This window comes from Ascidiella aspersa, chromosome 1 (assembly GCF_963924565.1).
Source record: "Ascidiella aspersa chromosome 1, kaAscAspe10.2, whole genome shotgun sequence".
Taxonomy (NCBI): domain Eukaryota; kingdom Metazoa; phylum Chordata; class Ascidiacea; order Phlebobranchia; family Ascidiidae; genus Ascidiella; species Ascidiella aspersa.
The window spans coordinates 32,593,096-32,610,959 of NC_139447.1; the positions used below are offsets into that span (position 1 = coordinate 32,593,096).

At 36.5% G+C, this 17,864-nt stretch overlaps 1 protein-coding gene across 1 annotated transcript; it reads left to right on the forward strand.

The window, feature by feature from the left end:
- Positions 1 to 1,320: 1,320 nt before the first annotated feature.
- Positions 1,321 to 16,927, forward strand: LOC146169825 (ATP-binding cassette sub-family C member 4-like). Its single transcript, XM_083387479.1, has 28 exons — positions 1,321 to 1,437; positions 1,942 to 2,154; positions 2,819 to 2,908; positions 3,955 to 4,118; positions 4,343 to 4,468; positions 4,911 to 5,049; positions 5,544 to 5,654; positions 6,108 to 6,260; positions 6,743 to 6,844; positions 7,200 to 7,391; positions 7,894 to 8,106; positions 8,195 to 8,263; positions 8,415 to 8,517; positions 8,722 to 8,801; positions 9,309 to 9,478; positions 9,861 to 10,018; positions 10,428 to 10,574; positions 10,637 to 10,716; positions 11,089 to 11,239; positions 11,305 to 11,424; positions 12,387 to 12,604; positions 13,216 to 13,410; positions 13,764 to 13,922; positions 14,307 to 14,396; positions 14,861 to 15,033; positions 15,668 to 15,773; positions 16,238 to 16,371; positions 16,903 to 16,927. The coding sequence occupies exons 2-28, from the start codon at positions 2,080 to 2,082 to the stop codon at positions 16,925 to 16,927; spliced, it is 3,543 nt and encodes a 1,180-aa protein (XP_083243605.1). The 5' UTR covers positions 1,321 to 1,437; positions 1,942 to 2,079.
- Positions 16,928 to 17,864: the final 937 nt, after the last annotated feature.

A 17,864-nucleotide genomic window follows, 5' to 3' on the forward strand; every position in this document is an offset into this window, starting at 1 on the left:
AATTTTAAGATATCTAAGGACCATTAAAAAAGTTTAGGGTTTACACTGGCGCAGTTGTATAGCAGAACATGTCATGAAGTTAAACAGTCACCTGTTATAGAAATTACAATAAATAGAGTTTTTCGAACGTCGCTTATTTGTGCTAAACCGTTTTCTGTTTATTAGGGCCTATAAACAACCCATTTTTCCCTTAAGTGTTTTTGACATGCATTATAGTGTTTTAACAAAACTCACCAATTATATCAGCCGTTCCCAAACTTTTCTGGCTTGAGGCACACTAAAAAAATCTAAACTATTTCGCGGCACACTTTTAACAGAACAACAATAGACTCATTCTACAATCGCTCTTAGCACACGACAAACTATCAGTACAATATGTCTCGAAATTTTTAATTTGTAATGAATAGTGCGTAATTAAGTCTAAAATGCTTGCGTGAATGCCTATTGGTACAAATACTCTCTTTTTCCGAAATTATAAAAAGATTCGCGGCACACTTGACAATTTCTCGAGGCTACGACACACAGTTTGGGAATCACTTAGTTATATGATTGATACATAAACGTGATATAACACATAAATCTACTGATGAGTTATACACAGGTGGATGAACGACTTTTTCAGGCGTGGAAACAACGCAGATTTGGTAGAAGCCGACTTTTACGAAATCGTTGACGGAGATTCTTCCACAGAGATGTGCGAACGTTTGGAGAGGTCAGTAAAGCGTATAGGTCTGGCAATGCCAGAATACGTGTTTCCATTTGTACCAGTTGCCCTATTGCATGACTCTGCCAAATTTTAGAGAGAAAACACTCATGCCCAAATACAAGGGTTTACGTGTTGCAAGAAGAGAAGTTTGGTTCTACTTCTTTTTACTCAATTGTGATCTGGCTGTTTGAGGCCAGCAATCGTTTTGGGATCAGTCTTGCTAACGAAAAGGATAGTAGTAAAAAGAGCCGCGGTATGTTGGAGTTGATGGAAAGTATTTTTTAACAATTGGAAAAGTTTTCGAAATGCCAAGCAATGGAAAACGTAGGACGGGAAGAACTGTGATCAAATTATTTCTTTAACAATTATCAAATTTCTGATGTACGTTGACTTTTTAAATGTGACTCTTTTCATGAAAGAACTTGGCAGGTGACATGTGGCGATCGACGTGTTGGCTACCCCTGGTATATAGGTGTTGTATAGCTAAAGCATACCACAGTGAAGGTTTTGATTACCGAGAACTGGAGTTCAATGAAAAGATTAACGGTTCGAAAGAGTTTTGTTTGGAAAGCAAAAGTTGCGACTTTAATTACATCCAACTGTTTTACAGAGAGTGGCATATCGAACTGGAATCGTCGAAAGCTTCTGCAAGTCGACCCAGTTTCACCCGCGCAGTGGTAAAAACGTTCCGGTCAAGATGGTTGTTTTATGGAACGTGGGCCTTAGTAAAAGTAAGATTTGTGATTATTATTATCTATTGCATAGCATGCTTGCATAATTTGTATATGCAGATTCCTAGACTTATATCTGTGGATTTATGAGAGCGTAAAACATTTACTCATTGCATCTAACAATTGCTGTCCGATAGGTTCGTCATCTTTGTTAAGTTGGACACGTCAAGTTAACTATATTTTATTTCTTTAGAAACGTACGAAGCTTAGTCACTTTGAATGAGGTTAAATACTATAAATTAATAAAGAGTAGTTTTTCTTCTATTTAAAGTAGATCTTTACAAAAATTAACTAAGTTTATATTTGATCTAAAATTACAACTTATCTCCGTTTTTTTGTACAATCAATTAAACGTTTTAAAGAACTTTCTTAATGAACTTTCACTTAGTAAAAACTTCATACATAAAATAACATAAAATAATTCCTGGCGTTGAACAACAGCCTTTTCTACAGCTTCATATTTTAATCGGTTAGCACAACACATCAACCAATATATGTCGGTAGGAAGTGATTGCCGTTCTGAACCCTTTTTGGCTGGCCGGACTGATTGGCTATTTCGAGGGCAACGGCACTTCATTGACAACAGCCTACTTGTACGCTACCGCCATAACTGCCACCGCCCTCATAACGCCGTTCTTGCATATGTGGTACTTCTTCAAATGCGACTGCCTCGGATGGGAGTTAAGGGTTGCAACATGCGCCCTCATGTATAAAAAGGTAAATAATTTTATAATGTGGATAACCTAATACGACTTGCGACCTACTATGCACAAATCGGAATATTGACAGGTGGTCATCTATCTAGAATAGATTCTCGAAACTTTAAAATCATTAATATCAAGTATGGCGATACACAAATATACGTTATTTTTATACATGAAATGTATTACATATGTGTTTTCGTCAATCACTTTAAGTGCAGGGGTGACGTAGAATTACCGAAACCCATGGATTTTTTCAGAGGCGACATCAAAAGTCCGTAAACAATTATTCGTTTATTTCAATAACTTGATTTGGATGTAGTGTTTAAGTTAAGTCGTAATAAATATGGATAATAATTATTTTAGGTTTTGTTGCTATGTTTTACGTGTATGGTATTTTCTTGCAATTGTTTTTAATTTTTCAAGTTAACGTTAAGGTTGACGTTTGTTGCTAAATAATTGGACTTCACCTGTTTGAGAAATTATTTGTTTTACAATGGAACCTAATTTGGGTAATCAATCGGTTAAAAGAAGATTTGCCTAATTACAGAGATTTGGACAAATGATGCTTAAAAATGCTTAAAATTTTGACTGATGATTCAAAAGGAAGCTGTGTGTTATAATAAAGCCATCAGATTTAATAAAGGGACACAAAACCTGGAGTGATGTTGTTTTTGCAGACATTGCGTCTTAGTCAAAAATCGCTTGCGTCGACTACAACTGGGCAAATCGTCAACCTGGGTGCAACAGACGTCATGCGATTCGACCTGGTATTATTTACTTCGTATTAGGATAAGTTGGTTCAACTGTGCTTGTCTTGCTTACCTACAGAACTCCCGTTCCTGTCTATAACAGTGGTTCTCAACCGCCGGTCCGCCAAATATATTACAATTTTACATCTCAAATGCAAAACGCAAGATGTTAAAGACTTGTCCATCAAATTTAGAACTTCGCCAGTTCCATAATTGTAGCATTGTGACGTAACATGGAGTTAATGATACTTTGGACTTCATCGTAAGTCACAATGCTGCAAGTGTTGTGTCCGACTGTTTAAAAATAGGCTACAACTCGTTTCAGTATTAAACTTTAAGACCAGTAGTATGTGAAAGCTAAGAAGACTTTTAATTGCATACTTTTGTCGTAATGAAAATTTGGGTTGATTTTGATTTTTAAAGGTCCACCGATCCGCAAAATTTGTTTTGAAATTTTACCGGTCCGTAAGCTATAAAGGTTGAGAACCACTGGTCTATAAGATAAGGTTTACCATGGTCAGATTTATTTCGGGCTGATTAAATTTGGTCCTATTCCGTAAGATTTACTTGACCAGATATTTAACCAGGTGAGAGTTAGTTCAACGGAATATGATTTGGTTTGACATGGTTGATTTCGTTTAAACTAGAGAATTTTTTTTCTTTTTAACAAACTTCAGTTGTTTTAGCAAAACTTGTTCTCTCTGGTAGCCTTGGTTGTTATCCAATTATATGGCCCTTCCTGGCTAAACTTAATATGGCCTTACCAGTTATCAGGGTTTATTAAACTTTATAACATATTTGTGTATCTAGTTTGACTATTCGAACGGAATAAAAGTGGAAACTTGACCTTTATGGTGTTCAGTAATGCACTTTTAAGCCTTAACTTACAGCATTCGATAATTTCAATTTCCGCTTATTCAAGAAACAGTTAATCTACTACGTTGAATAATAAAAATAATTATGGGAATAAGCGGTCAAAGCTCGGCGTTTTCTATGGTTTAGTGACCCTACAACAAAGCGTTCACTTTTTTTTCTTTTTCTAATTAATTGATAAATATGCCCAGTTATTTCCGATGATTCATTACGTGTGGATCGGTCCTCTACTGGCACTCGCGGTTGTCTTTCTGCTTTGGCGGGAAATCGGCGTGTCGTCGTTGGTCAGTTTGGCCGTTCTTGTCCTCACTGTGTTAAGTCAAGGCTTTTTCGCGCGATCGTTTGGACAAATAAGGTAAACGGTAGATTTCACAACCTTTCCCCCAAAAAATCTTTTTAGTAGTACATTTGTTGTTAAGTTTTAAAACAATATTACCGACGAGACTATACACTTAGCTTGGATACATTGCCGTTTTAAGAAGAAAAAATCGAAAGCACTTAAATCGTAGCCGCAAAAATAAGCCCAGTTTATTTTTCGTACTGTATCCATGCAATTTTGCATTTGCATTTGCAATTCAGGGCCAAAACAGCTGTCCGGACTGACGCGAGGGTCCGTATCATGAGCGAGATTCTTGGTGCGATGAGGGTTGTAAAGTTCTACGCCTGGGAGAAACCTTTCAAAGAACTAGTTGGATCTGTGCGCCAGTTCGTGTTTTTTTTATTCATAAATCCAGAACCACATAGAGAGTTGGCTGCAAGGCTAAAACTACCCAGAAAAGTGTTTACCCAGGTCACAGCCATAATGTTCTGTACACTGGCCCTTAAAAATCTGAGACTTAACACAACAAAACAAAACTAATTGTGTACATTTTTTTGCGTTTCGCACAAGTCCTGGTACCTTAGTTAACTCTTGTCGACTAAATCTTATTAATAGCAAAAGTTTGTATGCCAAATTTCCATAAAACAACTACAACCAGGTCTTATATTTTAATAAATTCGCATCTTCTTTAATGTACACTGAATGGTTCAGGTATCGGTAAATATATATTCTTCTTTTTGATCTGACATTTACTGTCTAAGGCAACACTGCTTTATTCTTAATATTGCCTTAATGCGAAAGTGAATCACCATATTGTCGCTTCCACAGAGCAGAGATCAGCAAAATTCTTTGGTCGAGTTACCTGAAAGCTTGCAACTTCGCCACCACCTACTCGAGTACTCGGGTCCTTCTACTCGCCACTTTCGCTCTCTACTCTTCACTGGGAGGAAGAATCACCTCGACTCTGGTTAGGCTTTCAAGTTTATAATTTGCTTTTCGACACAGATAAACTATGACGATTTCGCTTAACGTAGAGCTTTAGTGTAATTTAACCTTTTGAGAGATGGAAGTATTTAGGTAATTAGGTCTACTGTTTTGTAATAACCTAAAAATCAACAAAACTTTTATTATAATGATGGTGAGTGTTATCTAAGTATAATGAAAACACGTAACTTGCTTAAAGAAATAAACTGCCTAACGCAAATATTCCTTTTTCCAAAAGCTGGGCAGTCAATACATTTTACATCTTCAATGTCTTACAGCTTCAATCTTATATCTTCAATGTAAGATGTATTCATCTTCAACGTCGAAATAACTTTGTTTTGAATATAGCAATACATTTGGGTTTGCAAGTAGCCTTGTTTGAATGATTTTACCTTTTATTGATTTTTAGATTTGAGGTTGATTTTGGGAATCGTACATTGCACATGTATTACAACATAAAATAAATTTCTTGTTCAGGTATTTTCGGTACTGACTTGGTTCGTTACGATTCGACTTCCACTGAATAAATTTTTCCCAATCGGAGTCGAAAATCTGGCAGAATCAAGGATCAGCCTTAGACGAATTGAGGTCAGAAAAAAGACAAATTTGAGATGAATTTTTACTTCAAACTATGTTAACTGAGATATGCTTCCATTTTAGGATGTTTTGGGAAATATATGTATGCTCTATATTTTTTTGGTAATAATGCGAAGACCCTTATTACCAGGGTTGAACATTACCCGACAACAAAAAAATTATCTAAATGGAAGCTTAGAAGCTGATGAAGCTAAATAAAGTACTTTAATGAATTGCCGATTTTAGTCAATGTAAGTTAATTAACCTCATAAATGAGCCTTCACAACCTCATAAATTTTTTCACGCAAAGTCTACTACATTGTATCTTTTAACAAATAAGTTATCCAGGACTGAAAGAAATCATACTTGTTTTAGCAATTGAAATTGTCTTGGATATTCTCCTTTATTATATTTATTCAGTTAAAAGGACGACCCCCCAATAACGAGAGTATCCTTTAATTGAAGACTTTCTTACTCTTGGGTGAAATCGAAACGCTGTCCAAAGGCGCTCTAAGTGATAAAAGCGCCGAAAGTAGTGAGCTGGACCCAGTCATCGACTTTCACAATTTTACTGCTTCATGGGATGACGTTAATCTGGCGTTCGAGGGAGATCATGAGGTAAAAAAGCATGACGGCCATGTGAAATCTATAGTACGAAAAAAAGTTTTTAAACGTGTCGTTAGTTACTTAGTAAGAATATCAAAGCCCATACAGAGGTAGGTCGCATTTGAACGTATTCGAATATCACTTTGTTCATTTTTTAACAGATATGTCCATTTTCAATAGATGATGAAAATCAATAAAGAGATATTCGAAAGGTTCAAAATGCTGCTTACTTCTGTATGGGCTTTGACATTCTTACTACGTCTTTGTATAACCTCGAACCTTTATGCTCCATTTTCATTATAATCAATTTGGGAGCCCTTTGGCCTACCGACAAACCTTTGACTTGCAAGCACAGCATTTTGAATAAAACTTAACCAACCCTTTGATATACTTCTAGTACTGCATTATTTTCACCAATTTCATCTTGAATAATTAGGTTTAAGGTCTTATTTAAACGTAACAAACCCACATAGCACGCTTAACGTGTTGTACAGGATACGATGTCGGACCGAAGAGATATTGCCCTGGACCATATCGACTTGAAAGTAAGTCCTGGACAACTCGTTGCCGTTGTCGGCCCGGTCGCTTCTGGCAAGGTAAGAACGGCGCCTTTGTACTTTGTAAATGTGCAAGCAAATTAACTTTTTTTAAACACGCCTGCAAATTGTGATAGGTTGTTTTGACAATTTAGGCTTGTTAATGTACCCAGATCAAGCCGAAATTGCCTTTTTCCGGATTACTTGGATGTTTTTTGGAATTTACGCCTGTTCTTAGTTACACAAATATTTTGTATCACAAGAATTAAATTCAATCATAAAGATTTAAAACGAAGAAAATCAACTTTATATAAAAACTTATATATATGATGAAAAATGTCTTACCAAGTCGGTTGCTTCACAATAAGATCATTAAAAACCTATACCAAGTGTTGTCTTCTATCTTAATTTCCAGTCATCCCTACTAAGTGCCATTCTGGGGGAACTCCCTGCCAAGTTGGGCAGTGTTGACGTCACGGGCCGGATAAGTTACGTCAGCCAGGTTCCGTGGGTGTTCTCGGCAAGCGTGCGCGACAACATCTTGTTCGGGGAGAAGTTCGACCAGGAGAGATACGACAGCGTGGTGGAAGCTTGCGCCCTTGTCAAAGTAAGTGTGTTAATATGCAACTCCAGTGTTGCAAACAAGTCACTTTAAAATTACTTGAGTCCTAGTCAAGTCTTTTTGAATAAATTGCAAGTCAAGTCCCAGTCCAAGTCATCAGTTGCGCAAGTCAAGTCCCAGTCAAGTCATAATTAGAGCCAAGCTTCAAGTCACGTCCCATTATACAGGTCTCATACCTGTAGTTTTGGTTTCATGTATGTTGAAAACTTGTTAAGCCCTAGCTACCAAACATCGTTAGACCTTATACAAATAGCCGTTTACACGCTTAGTTTTTGAACTGGCTGGCAATAAATCAAACTTTACAAAATAATTTAATTCCCATAAGGTCATTTGTGCTCGTTACATACTTTTCGTATTAAAAAAATAAAGCAAGTTTTATTTGGCAAAACGTTTTTGGACATACATTACTTTTACGAAACTTAACCAGCAATTTGACGCGGATAACGCAAAATGAGAAAAAAAAAACAACATTTTATCAATTTTGCAGGATATAAATAACCTGAAAGACGGTAGTGACACTCTCGTGGGTGAACGGGGAGTTACCCTCAGTGGGGGTCAAAAGGCCCGGGTGAACCTGGCCCGTGCTGTCTATCGACTCGACAGCGACATCTACTTGTTGGACGACCCCTTAAGCGCAGTCGATGTCGCTGTAGCGAAACAGCTGTTCGATCAATGTATTTGCGGATTTCTCAAACACAAGGTTTAGTTTTGGCATTTTGGTAAAAGTAATGATTACTTATTTTGTGCTGATAGCGTTGAAAGTTTGTTTGACGACTTTTCTTTCGCAGACCAGGGTCCTTGTGACGCATCAATTGCAGTTCTTGAAAGATGCAGATTGCGTGGTCGTTTTAAACCAGGTAAAATCCGGAACCTTAACTGGATGCAATTTTATTTGCTTTACAGTTTTCTCAAAAGCTTTTTAAGGCACAACACTATCGCAAAACTTCACTGACTTGAAATCATTCTAGGAATTTCAGGTTACTAAACAATTGTGTTTTTTTATCATAGGGTCAAATCTCTTCAATTGGAAGTTTCGCCGATTTGCAAACGAGAGAAACCAATGTGAAAGAGTGGTTAAAATCTTCCGATGATGAAAAATCTCAAAATGCAAGTGAGTTTCTTTTTGCCTTTTTAAAATTATGAAATACAGGCATTACATGAAAGATACACAGAAACATAATACGTGTTCAACAACTCTGATGACCAACGATTACGGCTTACCTAATAGTATTGATAGATTCTTAGACTGCGATAGCTTTCGATGTACGTAACATAGTATATGTCATATACACTATTTTTTTTTTACTTACAACAGATAATGTACAAGCCTTCGGCAATTCGATTGTGACAAACGATAACATTGCTGAAACTGCTGAAAAAGCACGAGAAGACAAGGTAAAACAAAATATTATGGACTGTTTTATAACGTAACGGATACCTTGAACGTCAGGTAGTGAATTGACGGTTGAATTAGGGGTGTTTGATATTTCTAATTTAAAGCTGATCACAGATACCAAGTGGAAGTATCGGAACTCTGATACTAGGGTGGTATGTGCCTATTTAATAGGAAATTGATTTTGGCATTTTCAGACAGACATTTCTAAATAATTAAATAAGCGTTGTACACTTTATAAAGGAGGTATTTCTCTCTAAGTAATAAAGGAGGTTATTTCTCTGTAAGTAATTTTTAAATTAAAATAGTCGGAAACAAATTGCGTTTGAGCATTTTAGTTGATTTAACTTGTACATTTCACCATAATTTTAACGTAGTTTAGTATTGGTTTGCTTGCCTAAAATATCGATATCGGAAGAAAATAGATGAGATCGAACATCCCGATTTACAAAAAAAAAACGTTTTTATACCTTGACAATAAAATAGATATACTTTGTTATAAATCGCAGCAGCAGGCCTTAAATATCGACGAAGAAGTAACTAAATCGCAAGGAAGCATCGGGTGGAGAGCGTACGCTAAATATCTTGCGAGCAACAAGTTTGGCTTTGTGATATTGTTCCTTCTTCTGGCTGTCAATCAAACGCTCTACGTGCTTTGCGATTGGTGGATTTCGGTTTGGTAAGCTTCGCCCTTTTGGGGGATTCATCTGTGGAGTGCTATTTTTTAAAATATGAAAAATAGCGTTATCGTTTTTAATTTGTATCCTAAAGTTTGCTAAACTTACTCTGAACCATTATTTAGAACCACACTATATATTAAACACTTAAGAATCGACCAACTTTTTTATCGGCTGAGTTGTCAGTTTATTTATGAATAACATGGAATGCTCTTATTAGTTAAATATTATCAGTGGAATGCTAATAGTTAAAATATGAAAAATAGTATAACTTGGCACATCCAAGTAGGTGTGGTTTTGTCGATGTTATCATGCAACTAAACCTCCATAAAGGGGGTTACATTGCGTCTCAGCATGTGTTAACGCAAACATTATGCATTTCAGGGCTACCCAGTCTGAAAATTTCTATAAAACAAAGAAATCACTCATGTTGAATAACGTTTCCGTGACCAATGGTAATAACCAAGTCAATAAATCAAGAAACGCTTTACCGAAGCTGGAATCCGATTTTGACGACCGCTATTACTTGTACATTTTCTCGTGTAAGTTGCCGTATTGTTTTTATTAAGTTGGCATAGGCCTAAACTCTAGACTAAGTATTGGGAAATATATTAAACTTGACATCTTAGACTTAGTGCATCACTTAGGGGTTACCCGAATCTTTTCTAAAAACTCCGGTTTAAACTAGTCTATGTTAATGCTATTAACGGGCATAGCAATTTATCTTTATTGCTATGTTTTAAAGATTAAGGTTCAGTTTTATTTACGAATAATTGTTCACAGTGGTATTTTCTTTTCAAAAAAATAAACGAAAAAAAATGATAAAAGGACAAAAAAACGACGAGAAAAATATTTCCTTAGGAAGTAAATAAGAAGATTGTAGAAACGTCATTGCTTTGCTCGGTTTTCTTGTATTTCAATTTTACAAGTTTTACATTTTCACGACGCCAGACCTTACAGCTGCATTTGTGATTGTGATGTTTTCACGTACGATCCTGCAAAACCACCACTTGGTGGTGTCGGGGAGGCGTATGCACGGCAAAATGCTTTTGGCGATTTTGAAAGCTCCAATACGATTCTTTGACTCAAATCCAGTAGGTACGTGATTAACGCTTTAAGAGCTTTACTATTTTTTGGTGGTTTACATTCACATTCTCTAGGTCGAATTCTAAACCGCTTTTCAAAGGACATGGGACAAGTGGACGAGTTACTTCCCTGGATGTTCATGGATTTCTCATTTGTGAGTTGAAAACGAACAACGCTGCGTTCCAACTCTAAAATTGTTTATTTAAAAAAAAATGATTTTGTGTGGTTTATTTAGACTAATATTATCTAATAATTATTTGCAATTTTGTCTGAGAAAACTTGTAGTTGTATTCTATATTCTATTCTGATCAGCATAATTTTTAAGTCAAACCGTGTAGGTTTGGTTTAAAGTAAAAAGTAAATAGAGTACTTACACAGTATTTAATTTCATATTATCCTTTGCAAATAACAATTTTAGACAACAAAGCAGACAATGTAGCTCACTGGTACGCTAAAAACAACAACAAACAACTCAGTCAAAATGTAACTTGCAAGTAATTAATTTCTCCCAATATTTTGTTTTTAGACCTTTTTTCATATAATTTCCATCCTCATTTTGGCGGCAGTAATCAACTACTTCGTACTGCTCGTCGTCACTCCACTTGTGCTTTACTTTGTGTGGTTGCGTCAGTACTACGTTAAGACGTCGCGCGACATCAAGAGATTCGAAGGGGCAAGTGGGTTATTTACTGTAAAGTGGCGAGTTCACAGTCCAAACAATTCACACACAGCCTCTTTTCAGGCAGAAGCCCAGTGTTTTCTCATCTGTCATCGACCCTTCAAGGATTGACAACGATTCGGGCATTTCGCATGCAAGATAAATTTGAGAACGCATTCCATCGTTTTCAGGATGTGCACAGCAGTGAGGCAGTTTCTTAATAGCTGAAAGCTTAAAACTCAGTGGTTCTCAACCGGGGTGCCGCGGCGCTCAATGTGCCATTTTTAATGTCTAAGGGTGCCGAGAGATATGAAATAATTTTTGAGAATTTGATTTTTGCTTGATTGGTAGGCTTCTTGAAAGAACTAATTGTGCACGATTAGAGACCATTATATCAAATGACGTTTTTCTTCATGTTTTAAGTTGATTTTGTTGTTTCAGTTCCATTTATAGTGATATTTCAGTAAAATACTCGAAAAATTCCTGCCTGGGTACGAAAATTCCTGCCTGGGTGCCGACAATCCATTTATTATTTTTGAGGGGTTCTGTAAGCCATGAAAGGTTGAGAATCACTGGCTTAAACTAACGTTGATTTGTTAAGCACCAAGTACCGTACGAGCTTTTAGTTAATAATCTAAACTTTTGTTCCAATTCACGTTAAACAATAAATGTTACAAAATATTTAATAAAAACCTTTAAACAATAATTATCGTCGGGTACTCTTAAAGCTAGCGGAAGATTTTTACCTGCATCCGTATATCTTTAAAAATGTCGGTACTGTGGCTTACGAAATGGTTAACGCAGTGTTTCGCAACCTTTTTTGGTTTGCCGCACCCTTGTTTGTATTTGGTGAGTGGTTGAATGTAACGTTACAATAAACGAGATTGAAACAGCACATTACCTGTGCAACAAGGCTGATAAAGTTATTGGAACTTTTAGCCTACTCAAGTAATTGTATCAAGAAGCTTACTAATAGATCAAAAAATGGAATCCTAAAGAATTTGAAATACCTCTCGGCACCCATGAGCGTTAAAAAATGGAAACCTAGAGTACCGCGGCACCCCAGTTGAGAACCACTGATATAAACGTACCGTAACCTTGGTTAAAGTTTGAAACCTTCAATAATAACGTTGTGCAGTATACGTTTGGATATGTTTCTTTTATAGGGGCTTGGTTCATGTTTCTGTGCTCAAACCGATGGTTAAGCGTTCGTCTCGACGCGCTGAATGTGATCTTCATCGGCGGAGTGGCCTTCCTTTCCTTGCTAACCACTTCACTGGTGAATTTGGACGCGGGTATGGTCGGCCTGATTCTTGCCTACGCCACGCAGATCATGTTTATCTCCCAGTGGTGCGTTCGGCTGAGTGCCGAAGTTGAAAATCATGTGCGTTATCCAAGGTTGACTCCAATTTCCCACCATAGAAATACCAAACGTTTAGAGTAGATTTGCGGCATCAAGTTTTTTGCATACTTAGTGCTGTAAACAAGTCATTTTAAAACGACTTAAATCCTAAGTCATTTCGCAAAGTAACAAGTCAAGTCCCAGTCCAAGACCTCAGTTACCGAAGTCAATGCCAAGTCAAGTCATTATTAGAGCAAGTCATCTTCAATCAAATCACTGGCATCAAAACAATACCCTTTAACACTCGTCAAGTCGTTCGATTTGGAGCAATATATAAACTAAAAATAAGAACAAACATTATGTAGCAGTTTGATTTTTTTTACGAGAAACAATTAAGATAGTTAGCTCCATTTTATAGCAAAGTGTTAAGCGAAAACTTTTGATTTCAACCCAAGTCATTTGACTATTTGACTTAGTCCAAGTCGAGAACTTGTCAAAAATACTCTTAAGTCATGTTAAGTCATTTAACCAAAACGACTTAAGTCAGGTCATATCAAAACATTGACCTAAATGTACTTGAGTCAAGTCATTGCACTCAACAAGTCAAGTCAGTCATTGCACTTAAGTCATTGCAACACTGCTTTTATGCGTAGATGACCTCAGTTGAGCGAATCCAGGAATACTGCAACCTGCCGCAAGAGGCGCCGCACAGCATTCCCGCTTCCAAGCTGAACTCTGGGTGGCCATCTAGCGGACGGATAAAATTCGACAACTTGTCGTTTGCCCACTTCAAGGGAGGACCTGACGTTTTGCGTCGCCTGTCTTTCGAAATCCAGCCAGGAGAAAAAGTAGATAGAATAATCTGTTATTTTTAAGCGAGAAACTATATCTAATTTTTGAGTAACATTGTTCTTCGTTTCGTATTGCATACGTAAAAACAAATTAGGATTTTCCTAGCATGAAAGTTAAAAACTAGGATATAAAGCTGTTTACAGCCACCATACAACAGTAAAACACAAAGCATGTAAATTTAAATGAGAAAAAGTGACACTTTTGTTGGTGTTGGGATGCACTTGAAGTGTTAAAACAAAAAAAAAAAATTTATTTCATTCATTGGACTTCATTTGGTGAACTTAAAAATCGCCGGTAAATCTCTGTTATTTAGGTTGCTTTTCTTACATTTTCCCTTAACTTCTAACAGCTTGGAATTGTCGGTCGGACTGGTGCCGGAAAAAGTTCCATCATCGCGGCGTTGTTCCGCTTGAACGAGCACAGCGCTGGAAAAGTGCTGATTGATGACGTGGACATTTCAACGATCGGCCTCACCGATCTTAGATCCTCGGTTTCGGTTATTCCCCAGGTACCTCCGGCAAAGCTGGAATTTTCGCCTTGTTTGGCATTTAACGACTTAAGCTGATCCGACTACTTTGGAATAATTCAAAACGTCTCTTTAAGGCCAAGAAGCATATAGCTTAATGAAGCGAAATATTTTTTCTTGCAACTGTTTTAATATCGCCACAAGGTTGCACTATATAAGGATTTAAAAAAATAAATTATGCAGTGCATGTTGTTTTTGCGCCTGTTCCAAGAGCTAACTTGCTGCATAAATAACATTGTGACATACGACGAGTGTTTTTCAAAATTTCATTAGTTAGGTTACTTTATATGTACGCTACATATAAGAACTCATGTAGTCACACACTTCAATTCTTACCACTTTGCAAAGCGTTTTTATTGTTTTAAGGATCCTACGTTGTTTGCGGGATCTCTTCGAAAGAACATAGATCCATTTGCAATCTACACGGACGATCTATTGTGGAGTGCTTTGAAAAAGGTCAGATCTAACAGTATTTCATGTAGAATTATTTATCGCCGAAGGTCGTATAAAATTTCGAGTTGTTGTAGAGTTATTTGCATTTTAAACAAAACGACTATGCAAAGCGGAATTGGTTGATATGTTACCTTTTAAAATTAAATCGACAGACAAAATTAGTTTTCAAGTTTAGTGAATTGGCAATTTTATGATTGGCATGAGCTTGCTTCGGACAAGTAATGGGTTTATACAGTTAACTATGTTAGGATTTTTGTAGATATCTACTCAACATCGTACTTCTGTCACACCCGTAAGAATAAAAGGGTTTGTTTTTAAACCTTATAAAGTAAATGGATTGATTCGAATTAAGAATCTTGGCAGAATAGTATTCTTCTCTTGTTGAAAAAAGTTGTTGTGGATCTTTTTTATAACCTTTGTTGTTTTGATAGGAGCTTATAAAGTAAAAGTAGGATTTCGCATTTCAGGTCGAAATGAATGAATATATTCAGAGTTTTCCCGCAAAGTTAGAGATGGTGGTTTCCGAGGCGGGATCCAACTTCAGCGTGGGTCAGCGTCAGCTACTTTGTTTGGCCCGAGCCATTCTGAGGCAGAACAAAATCCTGGTAATCGACGAAGCAACGGCCAACGTCGATTTGAGGTACGGTTACATTTACAGAAAAAACCTTTACAGAAAAAAAATCGTATTATATTTTTGTATGTTGCTATTTAGTAAAATTGTTTTAGCACAACGGCACCGTGTGCCTCATCGTATCCTCTAAAATGATAGTTTTCGCAACTTAAACGATGTAACATTGGTTAAATTGTTTTACCTCCAAAGCTGTGTGTCTAATCGCACCCTCTAAAATGAAAGTTTTTGCAACCTAAACGACGTAAAGGAGTTTTTCGCTTTGTGCGATAACATCTTTGTAATACATATTTTGCATTTAAAGTAACACCTCTCCAACCTACACCTCAACCTAAAACTTAATTAACAAATTGTGCAGTGTTCTTAAGGTTATGATGCCACGTTTAGATTTAACTTTGTGACGTCACGCTATGACGTAACTTTGTGACGCCATCTCTGGTCGCTCTCCAAACAAAAATCTTAGATTCGCGCCTGGTCGTGGATGTTTAAACACTAAAGTTTCACAGACAATAGCAATTTTAAGTCACATTTTTGTAAAAAAGGTCGACATCCACTGGAATAAACCGTGGTCAACAATCTGGCTAGCTGTTCGAAAACCAGATGCCACCGATTCGTAACTTCTTAGTAAATGATTTTATGTTTCTAGAACTGACGAACTGGTTCAAAAGACGATACGTGAAACGTTCGAAGAATGCACGGTAGTGACGGTTGCCCATCGTGTTGAGACGATCGTACACTGCAACCGTGTCATGGTAATGAGCAAACTATGTTTTTGAAATCGCATATTAGTATTAAGGTGTATTGACCATTTTTGAAAGTTAATAATATTTTTTCCAATCCGTTTTGCGCTGCTTAGTCAAGCTGACTGGTATTTCCCGCCCGGGCCTCCATGTGGTTTGTCTGTGTAATACATATTCCTCTACATTTTACCACAAATCTTTGTCAAACGAATCCCTGATTTCACTTCGCACTTAAGGTCGTAGAAAAACAATATTCGGAATGCTTAAAGGTTTAAGCCATTTAAAACGATGTTTGCAGTTTTACTTAAGAGTCGATTTTCAATATTGCAAAATAATTACCTTTTTTATTTGAGCACTCCGGATTTAAAAAAATCTTAAATCGTTGGATTTTCCGCAATTGTTTGATCAAATTTACATAAACCAGATGGCAGCCCTGCGACAATAGAAATACACTCGGTTTTCTTTAATTGATTAAGGTGGTGGACGAAGGCGATATATCGGAATTGGGAAAACCCGAAAAATTGCTTTCTGATCCGGAAAGTGCCTTCAGTAAAATGGTCAACGCAACGGGTGGAAATAGAGGAAAAGCACTGCGAGAGAAAGCTCACAGGTATTTTTGGTGTTCTATTCCTCTTTCTTAATTTTGCTATTTTGTACGTTATGTATTTTTAATTCGGTAAGTTATGATTTACAGTGTTGTAGTGTCTTTAGTTATTGTTTTAAAATGACTTGACTTGACTTAAGTATTTTAGATGAAATTACTTGAATCGATTTAATTTTTTCGGATAATGACTTCGGCTAAAATAAGGTGGGTTGTTATTTAAGTTTTGTACATAAAACAATTTGCTTGTCATGTTGCGTTTTGTGTTATTCTTTGTTAAGTTACGGACAAGTATACCAATTGTAATAGTTTGACGTTAAGTTTTGATGACAAAGACTTGACTTGAAATTGAATTATGACTTGACTGGGACTTGACTTTGTGTTTATTCAAAATGACTTGACTTGGAGTTAAGTTTATTTACAAATGACTTGACTGGGACTACAGTGATTTCAAAACGACATGTTAACAGCAGTGATATAGGCTAATTTATAATCTTGTTGATTAATAAAAAAATATTGTATTTTGTTTTTGTTCTACAGATATACGTTGAACGGCGTGAATTAACACGAAATCGTCATCGTTATGTGTTGTTGAGAGTGAAGTGAATTACCTGTATGCATCTTTATTAATCTCTTTACCTCATAAAAGCAAAATAGCGAAAAACGTGCGACGCATTATATGCAGTATTACTAAAATCGTCTAATCAACATGGCTTCCAAGCACAAATCATGTTAAAAATGTAGGTAGCACTGAAAAAAAATCCCTTTTCTTTTGTTCCTGTAGTGTCTGTACGTGGTGTCGATCAACTGTTACCTCGCCAATGTTGTATTATTTTTTGATATGAAACCTGCGCAGTATTTAAGTCCTCTTACACACAATGATTGAATCGTACTAGATATAACGTCATTCACATGGCCACCTCGCTTGTTTTCTTATCCTATTTTCGGATTATTGTATACCATTGTGTCGTATACACCAAGCGGTAAATATTTGCTGGAAAATATGAGTATAAGTTTTTATTTTTGTTCCTCATTTTGTTTTTCATTGTTTTTGTTTTTTGAAATTAGGTAAGTTCCACTTCGCCCTATATTAGTGCTCCTCAATCTTTTTCACATGCTAAAGGCTAACAGAGCTGAAAAAGTCGGCGGCACAACTACAAAGTATATGTCAATCGATAATTTACCACATAAGCAGGTATTCGAGGCACCCAAGAGCAAAATGAAAGTTTCATTATAAAATGCGTCGAAGGCGCCAAAAACTAAGTATTGTATTCCTTTTTATGTAGAACGTACGGTCTTCCTGAAATATGTTGACTCAGTCAAGGTCCCGTAATATCGGCTTTAAAAAGTTTTAAATATTATGTAAAGTTCTGAAGAAGTTTCAACTAATTTGTTCCTCGCATGTGGAAATCAGTTTCGCCAAGCTCAGAGCCCAGATTTCCATTCACAATGTTTTGTGTCAACTAACATGTTTGTTTATAATCATGCTTGCAATGGAATGT

What these genes read in the sequence shown, in the direction of transcription:
- LOC146169825 (XM_083387479.1), top strand. Translation starts at nt 2,080, where the DNA reads ATGTGGTACTTCTTCAAATGCGACTGCCTCGGATGGGAGTTAAGGGTT. An exon ending in GAAGAATCACCTCGACTCTG is followed by an intron (nt 5,050 to 5,543) that starts GTTAGGCTTTCA and finishes TTTCTTGTTCAG; the next exon opens with GTATTTTCGGTACTGACTTG. An exon ending in GCGTGGTCGTTTTAAACCAG is followed by an intron (nt 8,264 to 8,414) that starts GTAAAATCCGGA and finishes TTTTTATCATAG; the next exon opens with GGTCAAATCTCTTCAATTGG.